The sequence below is a fragment of the Penicillium roqueforti genome (assembly GCF_015533775.1).
Source record: "Penicillium roqueforti strain LCP96 04111 chromosome Unknown scaffold_29, whole genome shotgun sequence".
NCBI classification, from domain to species: Eukaryota; Fungi; Ascomycota; class Eurotiomycetes; order Eurotiales; family Aspergillaceae; genus Penicillium; species Penicillium roqueforti.
The window spans coordinates 155,296-175,302 of record NW_024067593.1 but is presented as its reverse complement, the minus strand read 5'-3'; the positions used below and the strand labels follow the sequence as shown (position 1 = coordinate 175,302).

Below are 20,007 nucleotides of genomic sequence, written 5' to 3'. Positions count from 1 at the left end.
CACCGACATCAAACATACGATCAAATCCCAGAATGACTAAGACGAGCGACTGAAAATCATCATGATACGTAATATACCACTAACTGCGACGATGTAACCAACTCGCGACTTTTTTAGAAGTCCCCAATTCGTTTTTTTGACTAAGTTTGGTATTGATATAACCTTCCCAGTATACTTAGGTACACATCGTTCATCCTGCGAGCTAACTAATACCGATGGACCGTTATGAATTCATCTCATCACTCTTCCCATCTAGTGAGTTAAGGTCTGTTTCCAAATCTAACCCACAGCCAAATTGAACTGCCCTTTACCTTCAGTAACTTCGAACTGCCACGACTTCCCATCATACTTCTGTCTCTTTTTCACGGTCACGGGGAACATTCCCTCAACCGGACACATGTTGGATATGGTTGCCGAATTTACTTTCGGTGGCGCATTCCAGAGCCTATCGACCGAAGTAACATCGTATCGTAAGGCAGTCATGGCTACTAGTGCCAAGATCTCACTAGTGGCAAAGTGGCGCCCTGGGCAGATTGAGGGAGAAACACCGAATGCCATAAACGCGCCGGTGCGCCGGGGCTCCTTTTTCTTGCCACCATTATTCCCGGTTGTTGTAGTGGATCTCATGAACCTTCGTTCGTTGAACTCGTCAGCCGAATTTCCCCAAGCGCTCTGATCTCGGCCCAATTCCTTCACTGGCATGAAGAGCATGGTTCCAGAACGGAGAAAATATTTGTCCGCGAGGACAACATCCTGTGTCACGAACCGGACGGCCACCATTGTTGACCTTGTCCGGAGGACTTCTTGGTACACCGAGAGGAGAAGTGGGCAATCGCGAAAGTACCGCACATAAATGATATGCGTACCGTCGGGTGCGGTCTTGAGGGTGTTCTGCTCTACCTCTTCGCGTATCTCTTCGAGCAATTGTGGTCTCGAGAAAAGCTCAAAGTGAACCCAGAATGCAGCAGGAACGGTATTTGCCAGTAATCCTACAATCAGGGGCATTTCCGCGTATGCTATTTCTTCATGAGTAAGTCCAGCCCCCAGGAATGACCTATATCGCATGGCTACTAGCTCCGAGCCGTCTTCATGACTGCCAAGGTCGAAATAAGTTTTGAATGCAGCACACAAAGTCTTGCGTGCCTTCCAGGTCTTAGGGGCAAGTATCCATGGCAAAATGTTGGCCAGTAGTAGGGCCACATTACGTTCGAATTCCCTGTCCGGGTATTTGAAGGGTTTTGTAGCAAGTTATAGGTCGGATAAACTCACCAGAATGTGTCTTCAATGTGTCTAATTTTTGAATGGATTCGAATTTCCATATGTTGCATTTGTGCTGACACTAGTAATGGTATGCCGAAGCCAAGCATTCAAATCAACAGTCTCATAGTTGCCCATGTCATCAATGATGGGAAGTAGGTACTGAAGCATTATCCTGTTAATTCTGTCAAGGGATCTCCCCGCAAGGACGGGTCCAGTATCATGCACAATTTTAGAAAGGATGCTCGAACCATAGCTTTGATCACATAAATGGACCAGCTTATTGCGCGGAGTTTGACATAGCTGCTTCTGTGTGAACTTCACTAACGGTTCCAACGTAATGGCCGTTGGGTGTTTTTGAGCAGCACGCATGATGGCAGGTGATGAAGTCAAAAAGAGCCTGAAGGAAAATATATTAACCCCGAATATTGGTTGATCGCGATATTTTTCGCTGTCGAATATGTTGGGTTAATTCAAACTGTACAAATAATATGATCGATGACTCACCACAACATGCTAAGATATCCTGAGCCATGTTGGATGAGGCCAATCAGATGGCCCACAAGCGGAATCGTACTCGATACCGAGGGAGGCTCGCGCCTTTGACCGTGAAACGAAGTATACGATGAGGATAGAACCACAACCAATACTACACCGATAATCGCCAGATCATCAAAGTCTAACATGGCCAAGTTAGTTCACGATGTTGGAGTGAAGCAGAGTTTAGGGAATTGTCGGTGAGAGGTAAGTGAGGCAAGAAGCAGCGCTGAGAGTTTGTGATTGCCCACGTCAAGGCCTTGGAGTCTCCCAAAGAGGTAGTTGCTGACCAGACGACGTTTCATAAAATAGGAAAAGTACATGTTTTCAACTGAGATTGGCTAACCCTCCCGTCGATCGACCTTCATTAATCTCGTGCCTTATACATTCTATTTGATGCTATTACTTAGATAAAGTTGCGTCTGGTAAGTTTATTTGCACTACCAGTCCACATAAATCACCAAGACGTCCCAGTCCTCTAGGAAATTCTATGCTAATGCGCATGTTTAGAGAATCAGATTTGAAATGGTTTGTTAACCAAAGTGAGGCTAACAGTACGATCGGAGAGTGACGTGGCACACCGTGACACGCATGAGATAGTAGCCCCCACTCCCTCGTTTCGAACGTTTGGTAAAAGGATAGTTTCAGAATATATCGGCGTGGTAGTTATTTTTGCTTTGGCATAACAAAGTTATCGTTGAATTTGACTACTGAGCTTGTACGTCAACGCCAGGGGTCATAGATGCAAGTATATCTGCGAGTCCCGCATATCACCTTGATCAAAAATCTCTTTGGCCACTTCTCTTGCCTTAATAATAATGCAAAATGTTTGCTTTATAGGAGGCGAATCATATCTCAAGTTATCAATTATCTCTGACGTTTCATGCGGTAGACATTGCAAATAGTACAGCGCATATTGCCACTGGACCATAACAAAGACCAAGGTTCCCATTTAGGGTCCACAGGGGTTATGACTGTTGTCTCCACATTACCCCGCCTAGACTAAGTCAGATAGATAAAGAAGATAAAGACCAGGTTGATTTGACTCTTTCCTTCAAAGTCTCTTCGCAGAGATATTTGATCAATTATACATTCTCAATATGGGGGGAGAGACCCTACAAGTGAAGCGTTCCCTTCTGTGGGAGAGGGCTCTGAAGAACTATCATCAAGATCTTGCCGGTGATAAGGAATTGGTCAAGATACTCAAGACTAGCAGCCTCGAGGAGCTTCTTGCGGATATCCCCATTCTACGGCCAGTTAACTCGTCGGAAAGGCCACTGCCCTGCACTATGGATCGACTGGAGCCAACATTCAAACTGTTGAATGATTTCTTAGAGATACTAAGAAAGTCATGCGGCGCGGAGTCGGCGCAAACAGCGCTAGTATGGGGCAGTATACGAATGATTGTCACGGTGGGCTTCCTTCATGAGAGCCTACACACTCTTATTTGAGGCTGACTAGTGTGCAGCTGGCATCTACCACAGACAAAATTTTGCAAGAAGTCTTCGATATGATTGAAGAGCTGGCCTTGACAATACCACATCTGGAGTCCTGCAAAATCACTGTCTCAATGACCACGGATATGGAGACGGCACTGTTGAGTCTTTACCAAGAGTTTATCTGTTTCTATGCCCGCACTATCCGTTTCTTTCGGAATTTCAGACAACGTAAGTATTGCGTTCTCAGACTCAATCCGGTCTTCGTACTAATTTGAGCCAGCGTTTATGATGCGCAGCTCATGGCCCACCCTCCAGGGCGATTTTCAACGAACGATCCAACGAGTTAAGCGCCTATCTAACAATATCGAGCGCGAGATTGAGCTCAGTAGAATGCGACTCGATAACCAGAAATACCATGTGGTCCTCGATTTCATGGCGAGGTTCAAATCCCAGTTTCCGAAAAATGGCGATCAAGTTTCCCACCATCTTCCTTTCGTGGAATGCTCCCATTTCTATGGTAGAGATGATATTCTTTGCCAAATAGATGAAGCGCTATTTGTGCAACCCTCTGCCCGCTCACTTCGATCCTTCGCGTTATATGGCATGGGAGGAGTCGGAAAGACACAGATCGCATTGAAGTACGCCAACGCATCGCGTGAAAAGTTCGATAATATTTTCTGGATTTCAGCCCAGAATTCGATAACAATTGGGCAAAGCTTTCGAAATATTTCAAAGGTACTCGGTTTGATTGAACTAGACACAGAGCTGGACGACCATGCCACCATTCTCAAAGTCAAGGACTGGCTATCATCCGCAAGTAAGCTACGGACACCCAGCCCTGATGGGCCAAAATATTGAAAACTAACGAACAAAAATATAGAGACCAGCTGGCTCCTTATATACGACAACCTTAATGACTTGAGCTTGATCAAGCATGCTTGGCCGGCAGGATATGGAGGGTCCGTCCTAGTTACCAGTCGAGACTCAAGTGCGGCCTTGTATCCCGCCTCGTCGGGATGTCAAGTACACGCTTTCGATACGGATAATGGGACCGCCGCATTGCTCCACCTACTCGGATTGGACTCGGAGTCTACATCTTATCAAGCCGAAGCTAAGCTAATCACTTCAGAGCTTGGAGGTCTGCCTCTGGCGCTGAGCCAGATTGGCGGATTTATCGCCCAACGGCAAATGTCCCTGAAGAGTTTTCTCGGCTTCTACGACCGAAATTCAACTACTGTCGATGCTGAGCGTCCAGAAAGTATGGATTGCAGTCAAACACTTGCAAGTGTGTGGGAAATGGCGCTGAGCGGCCTTTCCCGGAATGCTAAGGTCCTGATCATGATTCTATCATTCCTAGACCTCAATGGTATAAATGAGACAGATCTGAGAAACGGCACGGTTCTAGCAAATGACGCAGCCGTGAGGTTCATGATGGATGAGATAGAGTATGTACGTGGAATCCTCATGGATAACACTACTAACCTTACCGTTAGCTTTTTAGATGCCCAGAGAGACCTCCTCCAAAGGTCTCTCATAGACAAGTCCAGCGAAAGTGGAGTTATTTCCATGCATCGGGTTGTTCAGCGTGTCGTCATCCGTCGAATGAGCGACGAAGAGCGAGACAAAACCTTTTTGCTCGCTATAGCCATCGTTTCCGCAAACTTCCCAGATACATACAGCGCAGATATCGGTCACCAGATTGCATCCTGGAACGATTGCAAGAAGAACCTGACCCACATTGAGAGCATTGTGAGCAAAGGGACTGAGTTCAAGATCTTTGAAGGGGAGAATCAACCGTTTGCGGAACTTCTGCTCCGCTGTTCCTGGTATGTTTCAATATTATAATCTCAAACATTAATTCTCTAACCAAAGACAGGTATCTGTATGAGACGGAGAATTACAGTCTCGCTCGTTCGTATGTCGACATCGCTCTGCAGAAATTTGTGGACAAAGATTCTCTTGCGTATGCCAGTGCAGTGGATCTTGGAGGTTTAATCGATGTTGACATTTGCCATCCATCGGCCGCGCTGGAGGCCTTCGAAAAAGCATACGCACTACGCACATCAATTCTTCCGAGCGATGACTTGTTTCTGGCTGCCAGCCAGGTCAATTTAGGACTTGCTCTCACTGAGATTGGCGAGTTTGAAAAGGCTCTCGGCTATCTCCAACAGTCAATCGATATCCGGCTCATGCACAACAGTGACAGGATTGGTAACTCTTACAGTAACTTGGCCAGTTTACTGTTGAGAATGGGAAAGCCCGACGATGCCGAAGCTATACTGAAGAGCTGCCCATCATTGAAGGACTTTTCAGATGAGACATTTCTCCAAACCGGGAATCCTAGGTTCTCCGGGTAAGTTCTCCTGTGAAGGCCCGAAATATATGACTAACATCATGCAGAGATATGGTATTACTGAGCAGGATAAGGAACGCCCAAGGGCTTCATGACGAGGCACTCAAGTTTGCATGCAAGGCCTTAGATTTCCGAAGGGAATGCTCCAAGGAGCGGCTCAAAGTCTGTGACTCGCTTTATCAAGTGTCGGTTCTTCGGCACAAAATAGGCGAGTTGGAGCTTGCTCAGTAAGTACAAGCCAATACACAGCAAATGACTATAAATGCTGACATATTTCCTCAGACAACTACTTCAAGAGTGTATCATGATATCTGAAGCCCTTCCCCACGCCGAGGGCCTAGGACATCTCGCACGGGCAAGCTACAAGATATCGCAAGTTCTGGCAGACCTTGGAAAACCCGAGGAAAGTACATTTTATCTTGAGAAGGCGATCGATATACGAGGAGAGTTCATGAAGTTGGATGGAGACTACGTTGTTGTGAACGGAGGTGCCTCGGATTTCGAACGTCTGGTCCCCTGGATGCTGTGGTGATCTACATCCGAGTCCAAATATGTATGCATGTCACCCATGACTCGAATAGCGAGGAATATTCAGAGGGGCTGGATCCCACAACAGATATTCTAGCTTGCCGTGAATTTTACAAATTGATCATCTTTGTTGTTCAAACTTAGGACTTTCAAAATATCATGTGACATGGGACTATTAAGGTGCGTTGGAGGGTGTTCATTCTGGGAAGGCACGTGGGTTTGGGGTATAAAAGGACCCCTCCCCCCAACTCTTCTTCTCTTCTTCTTCTCTTCTTCCCATCTCTCTGACCACCATCTCACCGTAGCCCCCACGAGACAGCGTAGGCAGAGGGTCCCGTAGCACATGCTGCTTCACCTACCACGAGGACATCAACATTACAATGTTGTGGAAGTCCATGTAGGTCAGCACCACACATCAAACCGAGCTTTCTCGTGGATGTTCCTGAAGTCGTGGCTCTCATTGCCACTTGACGAGTCCTACGGAATACATGAGGGGTGTAAATCTTCGTAGCCGAAGACGCGTAGGTTTGATTTAATTGTAAGCACACTGGTCACCAGAGTAGTCATGGCAACGGCAACCCATTTCCACGGTCTTGTTAAGCTGACCAGCGAAGCTAGGCGATTGTCAGTGACCCAAATCAAGAAAAGCATCACGACATCTGAAGTCACAGGTTTGCTCCGACAATTATGAGATTTGACGATAGCTGGATGGAGAAGCCAGTTAACCATCGCTTCTTTTCAGTCCTGGGTTGCATCAAAATTGTATGGCCCCAAGCACCAACGCGAGATGCTGAGATTTTGACAACGTCTCGGACGCCGTCCATGCTCTCCCTCAGCTTCGACGCCTATTTTCGCTCTAATATATTAACACAATATACAAGCCAAGCCATCAAGCCCCCTGACTCGATCTATACAACCTGTTCCTCGAGCGCAGCCTGCTCCGCCAATGCTTTTAAAGATCTCTTCTCTTTTTCAATCCCATTCCGTCGCTGAGCCGTGTCACACAGTTCCAGATTCCCACATTCACATTCCCCATCCCTGAGCCACCGATAAGTGATACTCCACCGTTTCCCGCGCGGCCTCATCGTCCCATCCGGGAGGGGATCATTTTTTCGCTTCCTAATACCATGCGTCCAATGTAGCCTCGAGTCGCCGCTCATCTGCATCATGCTCCGCGGGGTCAAGTCGACCTCGATGCGTTCCTCGCCCCGGCGGAATATCATCATCGCCGGTGCACCAAGAGATAATGCGTAGAGCTGGTCATACGGTCCGTGTGCATCTACATGGGGCGGGATGCCCGCGCCTGGAGGATAGTACTGCAGACAGACCTGGTCTGGAGGTCGCTCCTCAGTTTTTGGGATGAGAGGTTTGAGCCACTCTGGGAATTCCTTGTATGGAATCTCCGGGTCTATCCCGAAAGTTTTATAGTCGAAGGTGTAGCCGTAGTGGAGTGATATCCGGCCAGGGCGGTCGGGCCATTCTAGCTCGTTGGCAAACAACGAGATGAGTCGTTGCTCGTGCTCGGCATTGACAAAGTCTTCTTGCCAGAAAATGCCGTAGGGTTCGGTGGGCAACTCGCGGAAATTATTCCGATCTTCCATAGCCCTTTTTGATCCTGTCGGACCTTGAAGGTGGGAATAAAGTGCGTGGAACCTTTCTTTGCACGTGTAATTTTCAAACTCTGATTTTGGAATGTATTAATTACCGGTATCAATACCACACACTGCATAGACTCCAAGCATAATCTTGGAAATTGTCCACCATAAAGTGTTTTGAGCTGTATTGAAAAATTACCGAATCCGCCAAGAGCATCAACATTGGAGAGGTACTTGTTTGGGATTTTCGACATACTTGAATTGAATTCAATCTAGTATCGAAGAGTGTTCTCGATCATCCGGCTTTGGCCTTGTATCTCCACAGGGAACGTCGATTCCGGTAAAAGGACAATGAGGCAATCCATAAGAGCATCGACAACCAAGAAATTCCTTATTTCAGCCCAATGTCCCGGCTTAAGCACTCCAAAATTCGCCACCAGTCCCCCTGACCCTATACTGCGACTCCCTGCTCCAATCGACAGAGGGAAGAATAGGGCCCGGTAGCGAGGGGACTTCTGAAGGGCGATTCTCCCGGTAACTCGACATATCTTGTAGCGAAATCCCTGGAATTTGTTAACCTTCAGGCGCGTCCTACTCCATTAGGGTATCCACTCACGTGAATACGGTTCAAGCCGACTTGAGACAAAAATGGGTGTGCTTTCGCGTGGCGATCGTCGTCGACGCATCTGAAAAGATTCTCCATCTCCATCTCCATTTGTATGCATGAGAATGCCCACGCTGACAATTCCTTCAACCTCAGAACTGCCTCCTCATCGTGTATTGCCTGAGACATCGTTGTCGTCCGAGAATGAGTGTTGTAAAAGGGGCCGAGATATCCAGTTGTTCCTTTTTGAAGGTAGAAGATAGTTGTATAGCATGGGTGATTATTATTACCGTTATAACTGTAGCGCTTAACCTGCGGGTTGAAGATAGGTGTAGGTAGTGATGATTGAGATGAGTAAAGGGAAAGGGAAGAGTAACTAATTTGCAATGAAATTGAATCCAAGTACTGCTTTTTCTTTGTCTGTACTCGCATCATATACAAGCAAAGGCCATGTATTGACCCGTGTCTATCCCCGGAAATTTCCGCCTTCTTGTAGCATGCGGCATATCCCCGCCTAATATTATCCATAGTATACTACTTAGTATCTCTAACTCACTTGTTATTGGCTCCAACGAACCTTCAAATTGGACTGCCAGGCTTCCTGTGGCAATTAACATCTATATGAGACATTGTAATTCAGGCCAGTCTATTCTGAAATTGACTGCATTAAGAGTCAGAGTGATTTTTCCTCCTCCATAGCAAACGCCAACCTGCCCTTACTATGATTCTATCGTGATTCAGGAATTGAAAAGCTCGAATAATTGATACATCTCCATATTCATATACTCCGACCCAACGAGGGACATCTATTCATATCACCATCCACCAATAAATAGGGGCTTCTTGCTGGTTTGAATGGCGTCAATGCAGCCCTGATATCGTTTCTTTGTAATCATGCAGAGAGCCAGAAATGAAGCTGGTGGCCTGAGGCCAGACAAGCTCCTTTGTTTCTGACGGCACCTACACCCTCTTCTCCTCACCTCCTCATCTCCTCTTCTCCTCTTCTCACCTTCTCATCTTCTGCTCTTGTCCATCACCAGACAAAAATCCAGAGTTCTCTTTCCAATATTTTCCGCCTCTATAATTACATATATCATTATCTTGTCGATGAGGTTAGCTGGCACATCTTGCTATTCGCTGAATGACGGCCCAAACGGTTAGCCTGGTGAGTCTACCAAATGCTAGAGTCCTTGATGGATGCAAATCTGATAAGAATGCTGAACAGTGTGCCCCTCAATTATCGGGCTGTTGGGGATGCATATGATGGGGCCGGCATTTTGATCTGCGCTAGCGAGGCGCTGAACGGGGTAATCAGGAGCCCTCCCCGGAGGTCTGCCTTCTCCTCCTCCGTATACGAGACTTCTTTACCTCGACCATGAGACCTCTTCCCATCGAACTTCCATCCGTTACTCTTTTTGCGACCTTTGCTTTATTTTCGACGGTCAGCTCCTTCCTCGAAAACCACGCACAAGTGATGTCGATCCTTCTTCACTTCACAACAAGTGGCGTCAACAGTAGCCACCCTCCTATGGCTGGGCCTGTTGCCTCCACTGATCGCCCTACAACTTTCCTCCCTCATTGGCGTTGTCGTCAGCGACCTTGATTCGATGGCGAAAGGTCGTCAAACCACAGCAGCCATCCAAAGTATTCCGCTACAATGCCTTCTGCACTACGACCGCCAAACAAAGCATATTGAAGCAACGAACAAGTACGGCTAATGGGCGGTGATTTACCCGAGGAGGTATTCTTTTCATCAGTCTCCTAGCACTTCGCAAGCAAGGAAGCAACATCTTCAGCATCACCGAGGCCAAGAAGGGATCTCGGTACAAAGGATTGGAGAAAATCATGATACAGGAGACACGCCAGAGAAAATCCTTTTTTTTTGTGATATATGTAATTATCTATATTTTTCCTGCACCGGTCAACGAATCAGGCATGGGAACGTTGCCTATCATGACAAAACCAAGAACGGGGTCATAAAGTGCCCAAAAATGAAGCTGCACGGTCTTTTGCACTTGAAAGAACCATTTTGAGATCGAAATCATTCTCTGCTCCTTTCACTGAGCATTTGAGGGGGAGATTGAGATTCACCGTCGCTCCTACCGACAGATAGATTGTCAACAGTCTGATGGGCTCTCAGCATAGGGCATGAGTCTCTTCTTTGCCTCCCAAAGTGAGCAGATTTCGCAATATATCTCCGCGTGGCAGTGGGCAACTCATACTAACTCTACCTTGATATACAGCTAGAATAAACGGCCATAACACATATCCGCGCAAAGGAGATCCTTCAAGCCCCCTCTACATTCAATGTGGGATCGTCTAGGAAAGCTTCTTTTGTAACTCACCCTCTAGGGCATGTCGGGAGCTCAAGTTCGCTTTCAACAAGCCATTTGGCAGGTACTTGGAGGCCGTGAATCTGTATTCCGCCGACTCTGGATGCTGTATCATGTCTTGACTTGGGTGCAAGAAGCGCTTAAGCTCCCGATATACTTTACAGGTAGGATTGCGCATGAAGTTTCCCTGGACGATCTCTTATTCAACGTAGGGTGTTGTGGCCTTTTTTTTTTCTATAACCATGCTATTGTCATAGCCTTGGGTGGCAGGCTCTATTGTTGGGTCGTCACCCGGTGGGTGCAGATCCCACTACTAGTTAGAGTAGCTAGTTCCGTTCCTCCTCTTCTATCCTCTTCTCTCTGTCCATTACCACTTCACCAGAATCTCCCTTCTTGTCTTTCTCAGACGAGTTCACCTAGAAGTAGATCTCTATCATATATCCTGCAAGTTAGTTTATTATCATAAATTTCAATTGAAACAACGGAAAGCTACCATCAAATGGAACTATTGACAGAGCGTAGTTGAAAGAATAGCAGAGAAACAGAATGAACTAGCCAAACAAACCTAACCTAGGATGTCATCAAAAACTGGCTCCAGTCTAGCAAGTGATGTCTTGTACAATCTGGGTAGACCAGTATCCTCAAACGTGACCGAGCTCTGGGCCATATCCGCAACAGCCCTACCGGACAAGAATGCCACAGGCATACCATGGCCATTGAATCCCGCCGCGATAAACTGACCCGGTTTACCGGGAATACTGCCAACATGAGGCAACGAGTCTGCACTGTACCCCATGACTATAAGTGAGATGAAGGTTAGTAGAAAGAAAATAAGCCATCGTATATAAAAGAATCGCACATACCACCAGCCCAGATATGTTTGATCTCCGCCCTACTATCCTCCCACCCAAGGAACGTGCGTTGCATGTACCCATCAAAGTAATCCGCCGCAACCTTAATCAACTTCCCATCATCGGGGTTGTTATACCACTCCTCGCGATCATCTTTGAAAAGATGCGACGCCCCGCCGACAATGAGCGACCCGTCATTCCGGGAAATCTGATAAATATATCCCTCCGGACCGATTCGGATACAATACGTACCAGGCAATTCCTGGTGAGGCGCACCAGGTGCCGCAGCGATCTGGCTGCAGATCCCCTTGCAGGGAATGATAGCTTTGGAATACTCCGGGGCTAAGGCGCTGGTAAACGCGTTGGTCGCGAGGATAATCTTGCGGGCGTTAATGACGCCACGACTGGTAGTTACCGGCCAGGATCCATCTGCGTTTGGCGTCTCTCCGATTTCAGATACCGGTGTATTGGTCTGCAAGTTCAGGCCGTGAGAAACGGCGATGCGAATAAGATGGGAAACGAGTTTGTAAGGCCAAAGATGGCCTGTTGGGAAACTGAAGCCTCCCTTGGCATCTCGGACATGCGCTATCTTAACGCAGATATCGTCAGAAATAATGAGAGCGGAAATGGTAGCCTGAAAGCCCATATCGACTTACATCCTGGGTCTCTGCTTGAGACAAGTATTTAACATCATTCATAAAGTCCAGTCCTTGGTCAACCAGAAAGTCGTAGAAGGCTTTCGCCTTCTTAAGCTGGTCTTCATCAAGATACATATCATAAGAGCGGGTAAAAGTGAGTTCGCAATCAATGTTCTCTTTACGGACCAGCTCTTCCATAATCTTCAAGTGCGAGATTTCGAACCGCACGATCTCTGCTGCTGCTTCGATGCCATAGCGTTCGGTGAACAAGGCCGTTGCTGAATAGATATCTGGTCTCAAATGGCCGCCTATGCAAAAATTGAGTGAGCTGGACTTATATACATAACTCATACTATGCGTTATGTGTGGGTCTTACCATTGCGCCCGGTGGCACCGGAGCAAAGTTCCCGAGCCTCAACCAACACCACGCGAGGAGCTGGATTTTGCGGGTTCTCTGCAAGCAAGCGATAAGCAGCCGAGGCTCCGACATAGCCGCCGCCGATAATTAGGATATCGGCTTCTTTTGGTAGTTCTGTTGTAGTTTGGTGGTTGTCGAGTGGATCTGGTTGTGTCCGCCAAAATGATTGGGTATACCCCGCTGCTGGGCGAGGGAAGCATTTTTCGTTGGAGTTGGATGACATGATGCCTAGATGTCCGTAGTTTACGATGCGATTCGAACTCCAGGGATATGCAAATGTGAATACAAGTGCAATGCGAAAACAAGAAAAGTGGGCGTCCACGGGTGGTATAGCAAAGCGTTATCGGAGTTGGGCGCGCAGCCTATCGCAGAGACCGAACTATGCGGGGCTGAAAACGAAGCTGATTGTGCGACTTTGATCTATAGTATTCTTGAAACTCATGATATTGCTAAATCCCTGCTATGTTCACCTCTGGGAACCTGCTCGGTTCGGATTCGTTGAGCTGGCACTATTTCTAGGCTGCCGTTGTTGATCTTCAAATGCCTCGATAACATCAGGGCAGCTCGATTGGGCCTTGCCTGATTGTCTGGCCAAATATTCAGACTCTGTTAATCGCGCTTTCAGAAGTTGATTCCGAGTCTTGGAATGCATAGCCGAATGCAAGCTTTTGGCTAAGCCCTGTCCCGGATAGGCTATTAAGCCCAAAGCACCTAGAGATGACTCATTAGCATAATCCCGCTAGTGGTGTAAATGTGCATCACAAACCTGATGCAGCTTTCGTGCCCATTCCAATCGGGCCTTGAACAAATCCTCTGATTGCACCCATGAAACCATCTTTCTGGGCACCTTCGTAGGGCTGTCGGAAGATATCAGCGAATCCAGTTGTGAACCCATTCCGAAAGTTATCTGAGGCCGCAGCAACTCCAGACTTAAAGTCCCGGATATTGTCGTAGTCTTTCACCTCCTCGCCATAGAGCCTGGGAACAGCCCTCAGGCCTTCATTCACCGCTCCAGGTATGTCTACCAAAACGCCCTTGTAGTAGTAGGCTATGATCCTCCCCACGCTTTTGGCGGAACCCCCAATTGCCTTTCCCGCAACTATCCAGTCTTCATCTGTCTGGTTGGTTCCGGGAGTACGTGAGATACCTTCGGATGGGCTTCGCTCGGATTGATTTGTAGGCTCGATAACTACAAGCTCTGGCTGGCTCTGCTGATGGGCACGAGTGATCTCTTTGTAGGGCCTAATAACGACGTCGCTTGATGCTGTGAGGATATCCTTATACATGCCTAGCACAGACGATGTGCCGCCCGTGATAGGATCCCATCGCCGGGTCATAATGAATATAGTTTTTGTCTCGTATCTAGTTCGAAATGTGTATTAGTATAGGTATATTGAATAGGATGGTTGGATATATGGTCTCACGCTTTCAAGTCCCTTGTATCAATGCGAGAATTCTCAAGCAAGATCCCCGCTGCCATTTTCGACAAATTTATAGGGGTCTTTCCGTTCTGTTTTAACTGCCAAACAGCCGGCTCGGAATCAAGAAACTGGCATTTCATTTTATCGATCGGTAAGTTGCGATGGAAAGATGCAACAGCCGCAGAGACTCCAGCTTCCTCGGTCATTTCACGAGCAAGATCACCAGCTGCTGTTAGGGTATCAGGATGCAGGCAGAAACGGATAGCTTCCGCTAGATTTTCCGCGTTCAAAGTCCGGTGTGGAATGGGAATTGGTCCAACCCCACGGGACGCGACCATGTTTCCCCAAAATAGCTGACTGGGATAAGTTAGCAAAGAGATAGGAAAAGCCTGCAGGAATGACATACTCTCCAAAGAATGGTACAATAAGCGAGGGTCTTCCAAATCGTAAACCACATGCTGTAGTCCCTGCTCCTCCATGATGTACAACTGCAGCGACCTTCTGGAACAGCCATTCGTGCGGACAGTCCTCAAGGTAAAAGATCTGATCGTCCGATTCTTCTTCGCCGAGCTTACTCCAGCCACGGGATATAATTGCACGGCCACCCCAGGACCTGACTGCCTTGACGAGTGTGGCAGTCATGGCTAGGGGATCTTCAATGACGATGCTGCCAAATCCAATATACACCGGCGGAGGCCCGCTTTGGAGAAACGCAGCAAGGTCTGCAGGTGGTGTGAAGTCCGGAGGAGCGCGGAAGAAGAAGCCACAGACATCGATATGTGCCGGCCAGTCTGTTGGTTTAGGCATCAATGTAGGTGACCAGCAATATGTGAATGGTATCTTCAAAGTCTCTGCTAAACGGGGACCTTCGGTGAGCGATATAGCTTCTAGGTCGATGGATTTTCTCCAATCATTGATAACATCGCCCAAGCTGTTTGAGGTCAGCCTATTGCATCAAGTATAGCAGGGATGTATCTGGTTGTTACCCTTGCCATGTCAGCCATTCGACAATCCCGTAAGAAAGATAATTCGCCATCTTCGGCTCTGTGGTTGAATATTTCAAATTTGCCAAGGGATGTGGAAATGATCTCGTACTGGTCCACGGCATGGTAAACATCATATGTAGAGGGATGCCAAGTGCCTGAGCGCAGTGGATATGAGCGAAGCTTGGAGGGTTCGCAATAATAGCATCGGCGACAAAGGGCGTTTTCGTAACGGAGTCATCCTCAATACAGGACCGCCAGCATCCCTGGAGAATTTCGCCTACCATGACACGCTTGCGTTGAATGTCACCCTCTTGAATGGATTTCATCTGTGGTATCAAGCCTGGGTTCTTCACCATGTATGCCATCAGCTCCGAGGGATCTCCCCCGATAGAATAAAATTCTAGACCAGAGTCGCGCACGAAGCTCTCAAACACACCATGTGTCGCTAGTCGTACGCGATGTCCATGGCGCTGAAGCTCGTTGCCTAGTGCGACAAAGGGCTGGACGTCGCCTCGGCTGCCAACAACTTGGATAACGATGTTGAGTTCAAGGCCACATTCAAAATCACCCGACGGCTCTGGCTGTGGTTGTAAATGCTCCGCATGTAGAAATGGTATCAACTTTGACACTTCCCTGCCCACTTTGGAGTCGAGATCGATATCAATTCGACCATCATCTTCGCGAAATTAGCAAGATATTCTCGCAAACAAGACAGAGATATAAGACCGCTCTTACCCTTGACTTTTGTCCCGTCCTGAGTAAATTGGTTGCGTTCAAGCGTAGAAGGCCGGCGCGGTGGTTCTTCCATCGTTGCAGCCCAATGACATCACACACGGGAGATCTATCCGATATAGAATTTCGTCAAGAAGACCGATTTGACTTAGGTATTTCCAAAACCCTGTGAAGGATCCAATAATTTCAAACAGAAAGCAGTATATGAAGAGGAGTAATCCCAAAACAACTGAAGACCATGGTACCTAGGTGGTTCTGGGCCGCGTGGGACGGGTGGACCCTCGACCGTTGATCCCACGTGACGTCAAATATAAGCCAATCATAGGCTGTTTTACAGAAGCTATATGACGTCATTCCTACAACGAGCAAAAGGTCAATACTACTAGGAATTTATGTTCATTCTGTAAGTTGTAGCTTTGTGTTTTGATTTAGGGAGCCTGTTCATCTCTTTTAAAATAACATATCCTGGTAATACCCAAAAATCAACCCTCTTAAAAGATTAGCATGGCTTGTACCTTTACCGTCAAAGCCAGGTTAGTGGGAACTGAGGATTATGAGTGGAGAGCTACGAAATTGGAGTCAGTGTTAAGAACATCCCACACTGGTCCATCCAGAGTCAATTGCACATCGACGGCGCGCAGAAGATTATCCGGAGCTGAAGAGCGTCTGGTACGCTGGCCTCGAGGCAGCTCCTCCTCGGTAGACATGATGATTGCCAAACCGTTAACCCGATAACCTTCACTGAACGCCGGCGACACCAGAGAAGGGGCAATGCGCTTGGCATCGACAGTAACATCAAAATCAACTCCAGCGTATGTCTTGCCCCTACTCCACTGTGTAGCAACGAGGCAACCACGTGGGACTTTCTCTTTGAACCTGATGTGACGTTTGTTGGGCTGTGCGGCAACCCATTCAAACTGCTGCTTGACTTGGTTCATATCAACCGAGTGAATTGTATCATGAATAAGCTGTGCAACCTCCCAGAGTGCGCCTTTTTCGAGTAGTTCATGGGAGGCGGAAGCCGAGGGGCAGTAGACGGCATTCGGAAAGTAGCGTGCGGGAAGCTTCAGACGAGTGGAGTCGCGCATGTCCATGGTTGTCCAAAAGCTGCGAAGTGGCTCAAGCGATTTGGCATCTGGTGTGAGTCCCTTGTTACGCAAAACCTGAAGTCTTGCTTGATAAATGCGTTGGTAGAGATAGGCTGAGATGAGCTCGAACCTTGTGAACGAGGTCGGTTCCTGGGCGTTGGGGTCGATTGCAGCATTCTTGATTGTAATCAGCTCTTGACCTTGGAAGCGCAGAGGATAACTGCTGACAGAGGGAGGGTCTGCCTCAGATATGTCCGTGGCGTTCTCGTCCAGACAATAGTCCACAGGTTTGAAAGCAAGGGCTTTCTCCTTCTGGCTGGCGGATAGGCTGTTCGTTCCTCTAAAATAAGAGAAGATCTCAGGGGGAGAGATGAGTGTTGGCGGAGAAGAGTCGCGCAATTGTCTGTAGATCTCAGCCAGATCACGCACAAGCTGCATAAACCCAGTGGCATCGCAGACCTGATGGTGAACTCGAATACCCAGTGCAACCCCTCCGCAGCCGAATCGAGTGTGCTGGATGGCGAAAATAGGATTGTGGGAGACAGCGCCCATTGTTGAATGAAAAATTGGAAGAACTGCATTCCCAGAATCTGGCAGAAAAGTTACCAAGATACGGGCTGAAAAAGCAGAAACTGCAATACTCGAGAGCCTCCTGGGGCACTGCGCTTCCCAAAGCTCAGCGCCAGCGCCCAGGCTACCAATCTCTAGAGCCTGGCTGACTGGATTCTGCTGCAGACGGCCAGTCAAATGCGGGTAATAGTCCAGGAGGTGCGATGCAGCCACCTTCAAGCGCTCAATCGTAAGAAAATTGTCGCCTACAAATTTTGCTGGTTTTCTGTATACGAAGATGCCTTCGATCGTCAACATAGCTGGCACGATATGGTCCATCGGTCCTAGACTAAAAGGGGACTCGAGCGCGGCGACTGTGGCCTCATTGGCGCAGTTAAGCGTGTGCCGCGTAGAAACGCGGACTTGATCCAGTGGCATCGCTGTGATTGGACGAAGCAGAGACAGGATAGCGGGGGAATCAGGATGGATAAAGACGTAGAAGAGTTGACAATGATAGAATATGACGAGGATAAAAGGGGATGTAGATGAAGGGGAGGTAAAAGAGTGAAAGTTTGCGCTGCTTGAAAGCAATGGGGAGGGAATCTTTGCCGCGTTGTTGGGATGATAAACTAATTTGTCCCCCTCCGAGTGAACAAAATTAAATACAAAGGCCCTCCGGAAGCAACCACAGTTTATTCTGTATAAACTATCAAATAAAATTTAAAAAAATGGAATCAAAGAAAGCAGTTAAGGAAAGCAATCCGAGGGTGACGCAAATATATATCGAACAAAGAACTGGACCCGTAGATGACTTTCCGACTTTTACAAAGACAACGTGGCCATGTCAATTGCATCGTCTATTTGGGATTAAGGAAAGTGCGAGGGAACTGTCGCACTTTAGGAAGACAGGTGGGTTGGGGGTATAAAAGGGCCCTCCCCCCCCAACTCTTCTTCTCTTCTTCTCTTCTCCCTATCCCTCTCAGCCACCATCTCTCCGTAGCCCCCATGAGACAGCGCAGGCAGAGGGTCCCGTAGCACATGCTGCTTCACCTACCACAGGGACCATAACATTACCATGTTTGTTATGAGGTCCATGTAGGTCTGCACCACACATCAAACCGGGCTTTCTCGTGGACGTTCCTGAAGTCGTGGCTCTCATTGCCACTTGACGAGTCCTACGGAATACATGAGGGGTGGTGATGGCTGTAGCTGAAGATGCGTATTCTACCCAGATTGTCTATTCTTATCGTTATATTCTCATGACTGTCTAAACGGAGATAATATCAGATGATACCTGAAGCGTGAAGGAAGCAATTTGTCACATAGCTGGGAGATATTCTGTTGAGGATACCAAAATACAACTCTGGAGAGTATTGGAACGTCTCATCAGGGCTACCATAATCTTACATAGTAATCCCTGAAGAATGAATGTGCTCTAATATCCAAAGATCTTGTGTCTGATTCTCTCACACCGATAGTAGCTCACATAAGCTTTGCGTAGACAAGACATCAAGCCTCCAAAACACTCCGGGGTGCTTAAGATGGAACTGCAGGTCTCATCTACCACTCTATACTACATGCTAATAGTAGTATGTGACCGTTGAATGCTCGGGGGCGGCTCCGACCAAGAGACCCACTTTTAGGCGGCTCCGATGTGGGGACCATATCTACTTGGGTATCAAATGTTCTAAATATTTAAAGGCTTCATCTCATGTTATCTCAATCCCAAATTAGCACGATCTATTCCTTTTTTGTTTGACTAGAACTCTACGATGGCCAATCCCTCAATCGTCATTGTGCCCGGCGCATGGCACCGTCCTGCGCACTACCAGCACCTCATCGAGGAGCTCGCAAAGGTCAACTACGATGCAGAGGCCGTGACCTTGCCTTCGGTAGACTCCAATCCACCACTGGCCACCTGGAATGAAGACGCGCAAGCTGTGCGACAAGTGATTATGAGCAAACTGGACGCTGGAAAGGACGTCATCGTGCTCGCACATTCATTTGGCGGCGTCGCCATGTCCGAGGCAGCCAAGGGTCTAGGAAAGAAAGACCGAGTCGCACAGGGTTTGAAAGGCGGGATTATCAAGCTGGTCTACATGTGTGCGATGGCGTTGCCGAAGGGCCAAACCCATATCGGCCAGTTGGTCCCGCAGACGCCCGAGGAAGAAGAGATGGAGCGTCAGCGCAAGGAGATGGAGGAAAAGCTCGGTGGACTAGATGTGTCACCGGTATGGACTTGAGTCTTTGCTTCTATATACCTTCAATGCTAATCTGTCCACAGGATGGAGCAATCAGCCTCCCGAAGGACCGTATTCACCTCGTCTTTTATAACCGTTGCGAGCAGAAGGATATCGAGAGGGCTGTGGAGTTGCTCGGCACATTCCCCGCGGGCCCGTTGACCGTTCCTGCCACATACACCGCGTATCGTGAGATCCCGAGCACATACATTGTCTGCAAAAATGATCAGGCATTGCGGGAACCGTTCCAGCGGAGAATGATTGCACAAGGTGAGGGCTGCTTTGAGGTAGAGGAATGCGATGAGGGCCATTCCCCATTTATGAGTAACCCAGGCTTCATCGTCGATTGTATTCGGAGGGCAGCCGGAGAGAAGGTCTAGGCATGCGAAGACGTTGACTACCTTGTCGCCCTCTCTATGTCCCTTGAGCTTTCCAGTA

The 20,007-nt window shown here is 47.9% G+C and overlaps 8 protein-coding genes across 8 annotated transcripts; 2 read left to right on the top strand and 6 right to left on the bottom strand.

Annotated features, from left to right (window-relative positions):
• Positions 1-279: 279 nt before the first annotated feature.
• Positions 280-1,005, bottom strand: LCP9604111_8128 (uncharacterized protein; the record flags this gene model as incomplete). Its single annotated transcript, XM_039076237.1, has 1 exon — positions 280-1,005. One exon carries the CDS (start codon positions 1,003-1,005, stop codon positions 280-282), a length of 726 nt encoding a protein of 241 aa, XP_038925907.1.
• Positions 1,006-2,894: 1,889 nt separating this feature from the next.
• LCP9604111_8127 (tetratricopeptide repeat protein) lies at positions 2,895-6,118 on the top strand (the record flags this gene model as incomplete). The annotated part of the gene is made up of 8 exons (XM_039076236.1): positions 2,895-3,176; positions 3,263-3,461; positions 3,514-4,050; positions 4,114-4,678; positions 4,727-5,059; positions 5,110-5,586; positions 5,634-5,813; positions 5,869-6,118. 8 exons carry the CDS (start codon positions 2,895-2,897, stop codon positions 6,116-6,118), a joined length of 2,823 nt encoding a protein of 940 aa, XP_038925906.1.
• Positions 6,119-7,022: 904 nt separating this feature from the next.
• Positions 7,023-7,715, bottom strand: LCP9604111_8126 (uncharacterized protein; the record flags this gene model as incomplete). The annotated part of the gene is made up of 1 exon (XM_039076235.1): positions 7,023-7,715. One exon carries the CDS (start codon positions 7,713-7,715, stop codon positions 7,023-7,025), a length of 693 nt encoding a protein of 230 aa, XP_038925905.1.
• A 266-nt stretch (positions 7,716-7,981) lies between these two features.
• Positions 7,982-8,502, bottom strand: LCP9604111_8125 (uncharacterized protein; the record flags this gene model as incomplete). Its single annotated transcript, XM_039076234.1, has 2 exons — positions 7,982-8,272; positions 8,326-8,502. 2 exons carry the CDS (start codon positions 8,500-8,502, stop codon positions 7,982-7,984), a joined length of 468 nt encoding a protein of 155 aa, XP_038925904.1.
• A 2,709-nt stretch (positions 8,503-11,211) lies between these two features.
• LCP9604111_8124 (NAD(P)/FAD-dependent oxidoreductase) lies at positions 11,212-12,776 on the bottom strand (the record flags this gene model as incomplete). Its single annotated transcript, XM_039076233.1, has 4 exons — positions 11,212-11,444; positions 11,510-12,086; positions 12,154-12,443; positions 12,512-12,776. 4 exons carry the CDS (start codon positions 12,774-12,776, stop codon positions 11,212-11,214), a joined length of 1,365 nt encoding a protein of 454 aa, XP_038925903.1.
• Positions 12,777-13,019: 243 nt separating this feature from the next.
• Positions 13,020-15,768, bottom strand: LCP9604111_8123 (putative sterol glucosyltransferase; the record flags this gene model as incomplete). Its single annotated transcript, XM_039076232.1, has 7 exons — positions 13,020-13,264; positions 13,320-13,915; positions 13,978-14,331; positions 14,381-14,905; positions 14,961-15,018; positions 15,070-15,636; positions 15,696-15,768. 7 exons carry the CDS (start codon positions 15,766-15,768, stop codon positions 13,020-13,022), a joined length of 2,418 nt encoding a protein of 805 aa, XP_038925902.1.
• A 475-nt stretch (positions 15,769-16,243) lies between these two features.
• LCP9604111_8122 (uncharacterized protein) lies at positions 16,244-17,767 on the bottom strand (the record flags this gene model as incomplete). Its single annotated transcript, XM_039076231.1, has 1 exon — positions 16,244-17,767. The coding sequence occupies one exon, from the start codon at positions 17,765-17,767 to the stop codon at positions 16,244-16,246; it is 1,524 nt and encodes a 507-aa protein (XP_038925901.1).
• Positions 17,768-19,101: 1,334 nt separating this feature from the next.
• On the top strand, positions 19,102-19,949 carry LCP9604111_8121 (alpha/beta hydrolase; the record flags this gene model as incomplete). The annotated part of the gene is made up of 2 exons (XM_039076230.1): positions 19,102-19,560; positions 19,614-19,949. The coding sequence occupies 2 exons, from the start codon at positions 19,102-19,104 to the stop codon at positions 19,947-19,949; spliced, it is 795 nt and encodes a 264-aa protein (XP_038925900.1).
• Between the last annotated feature and the right edge of the window lie 58 nt (positions 19,950-20,007).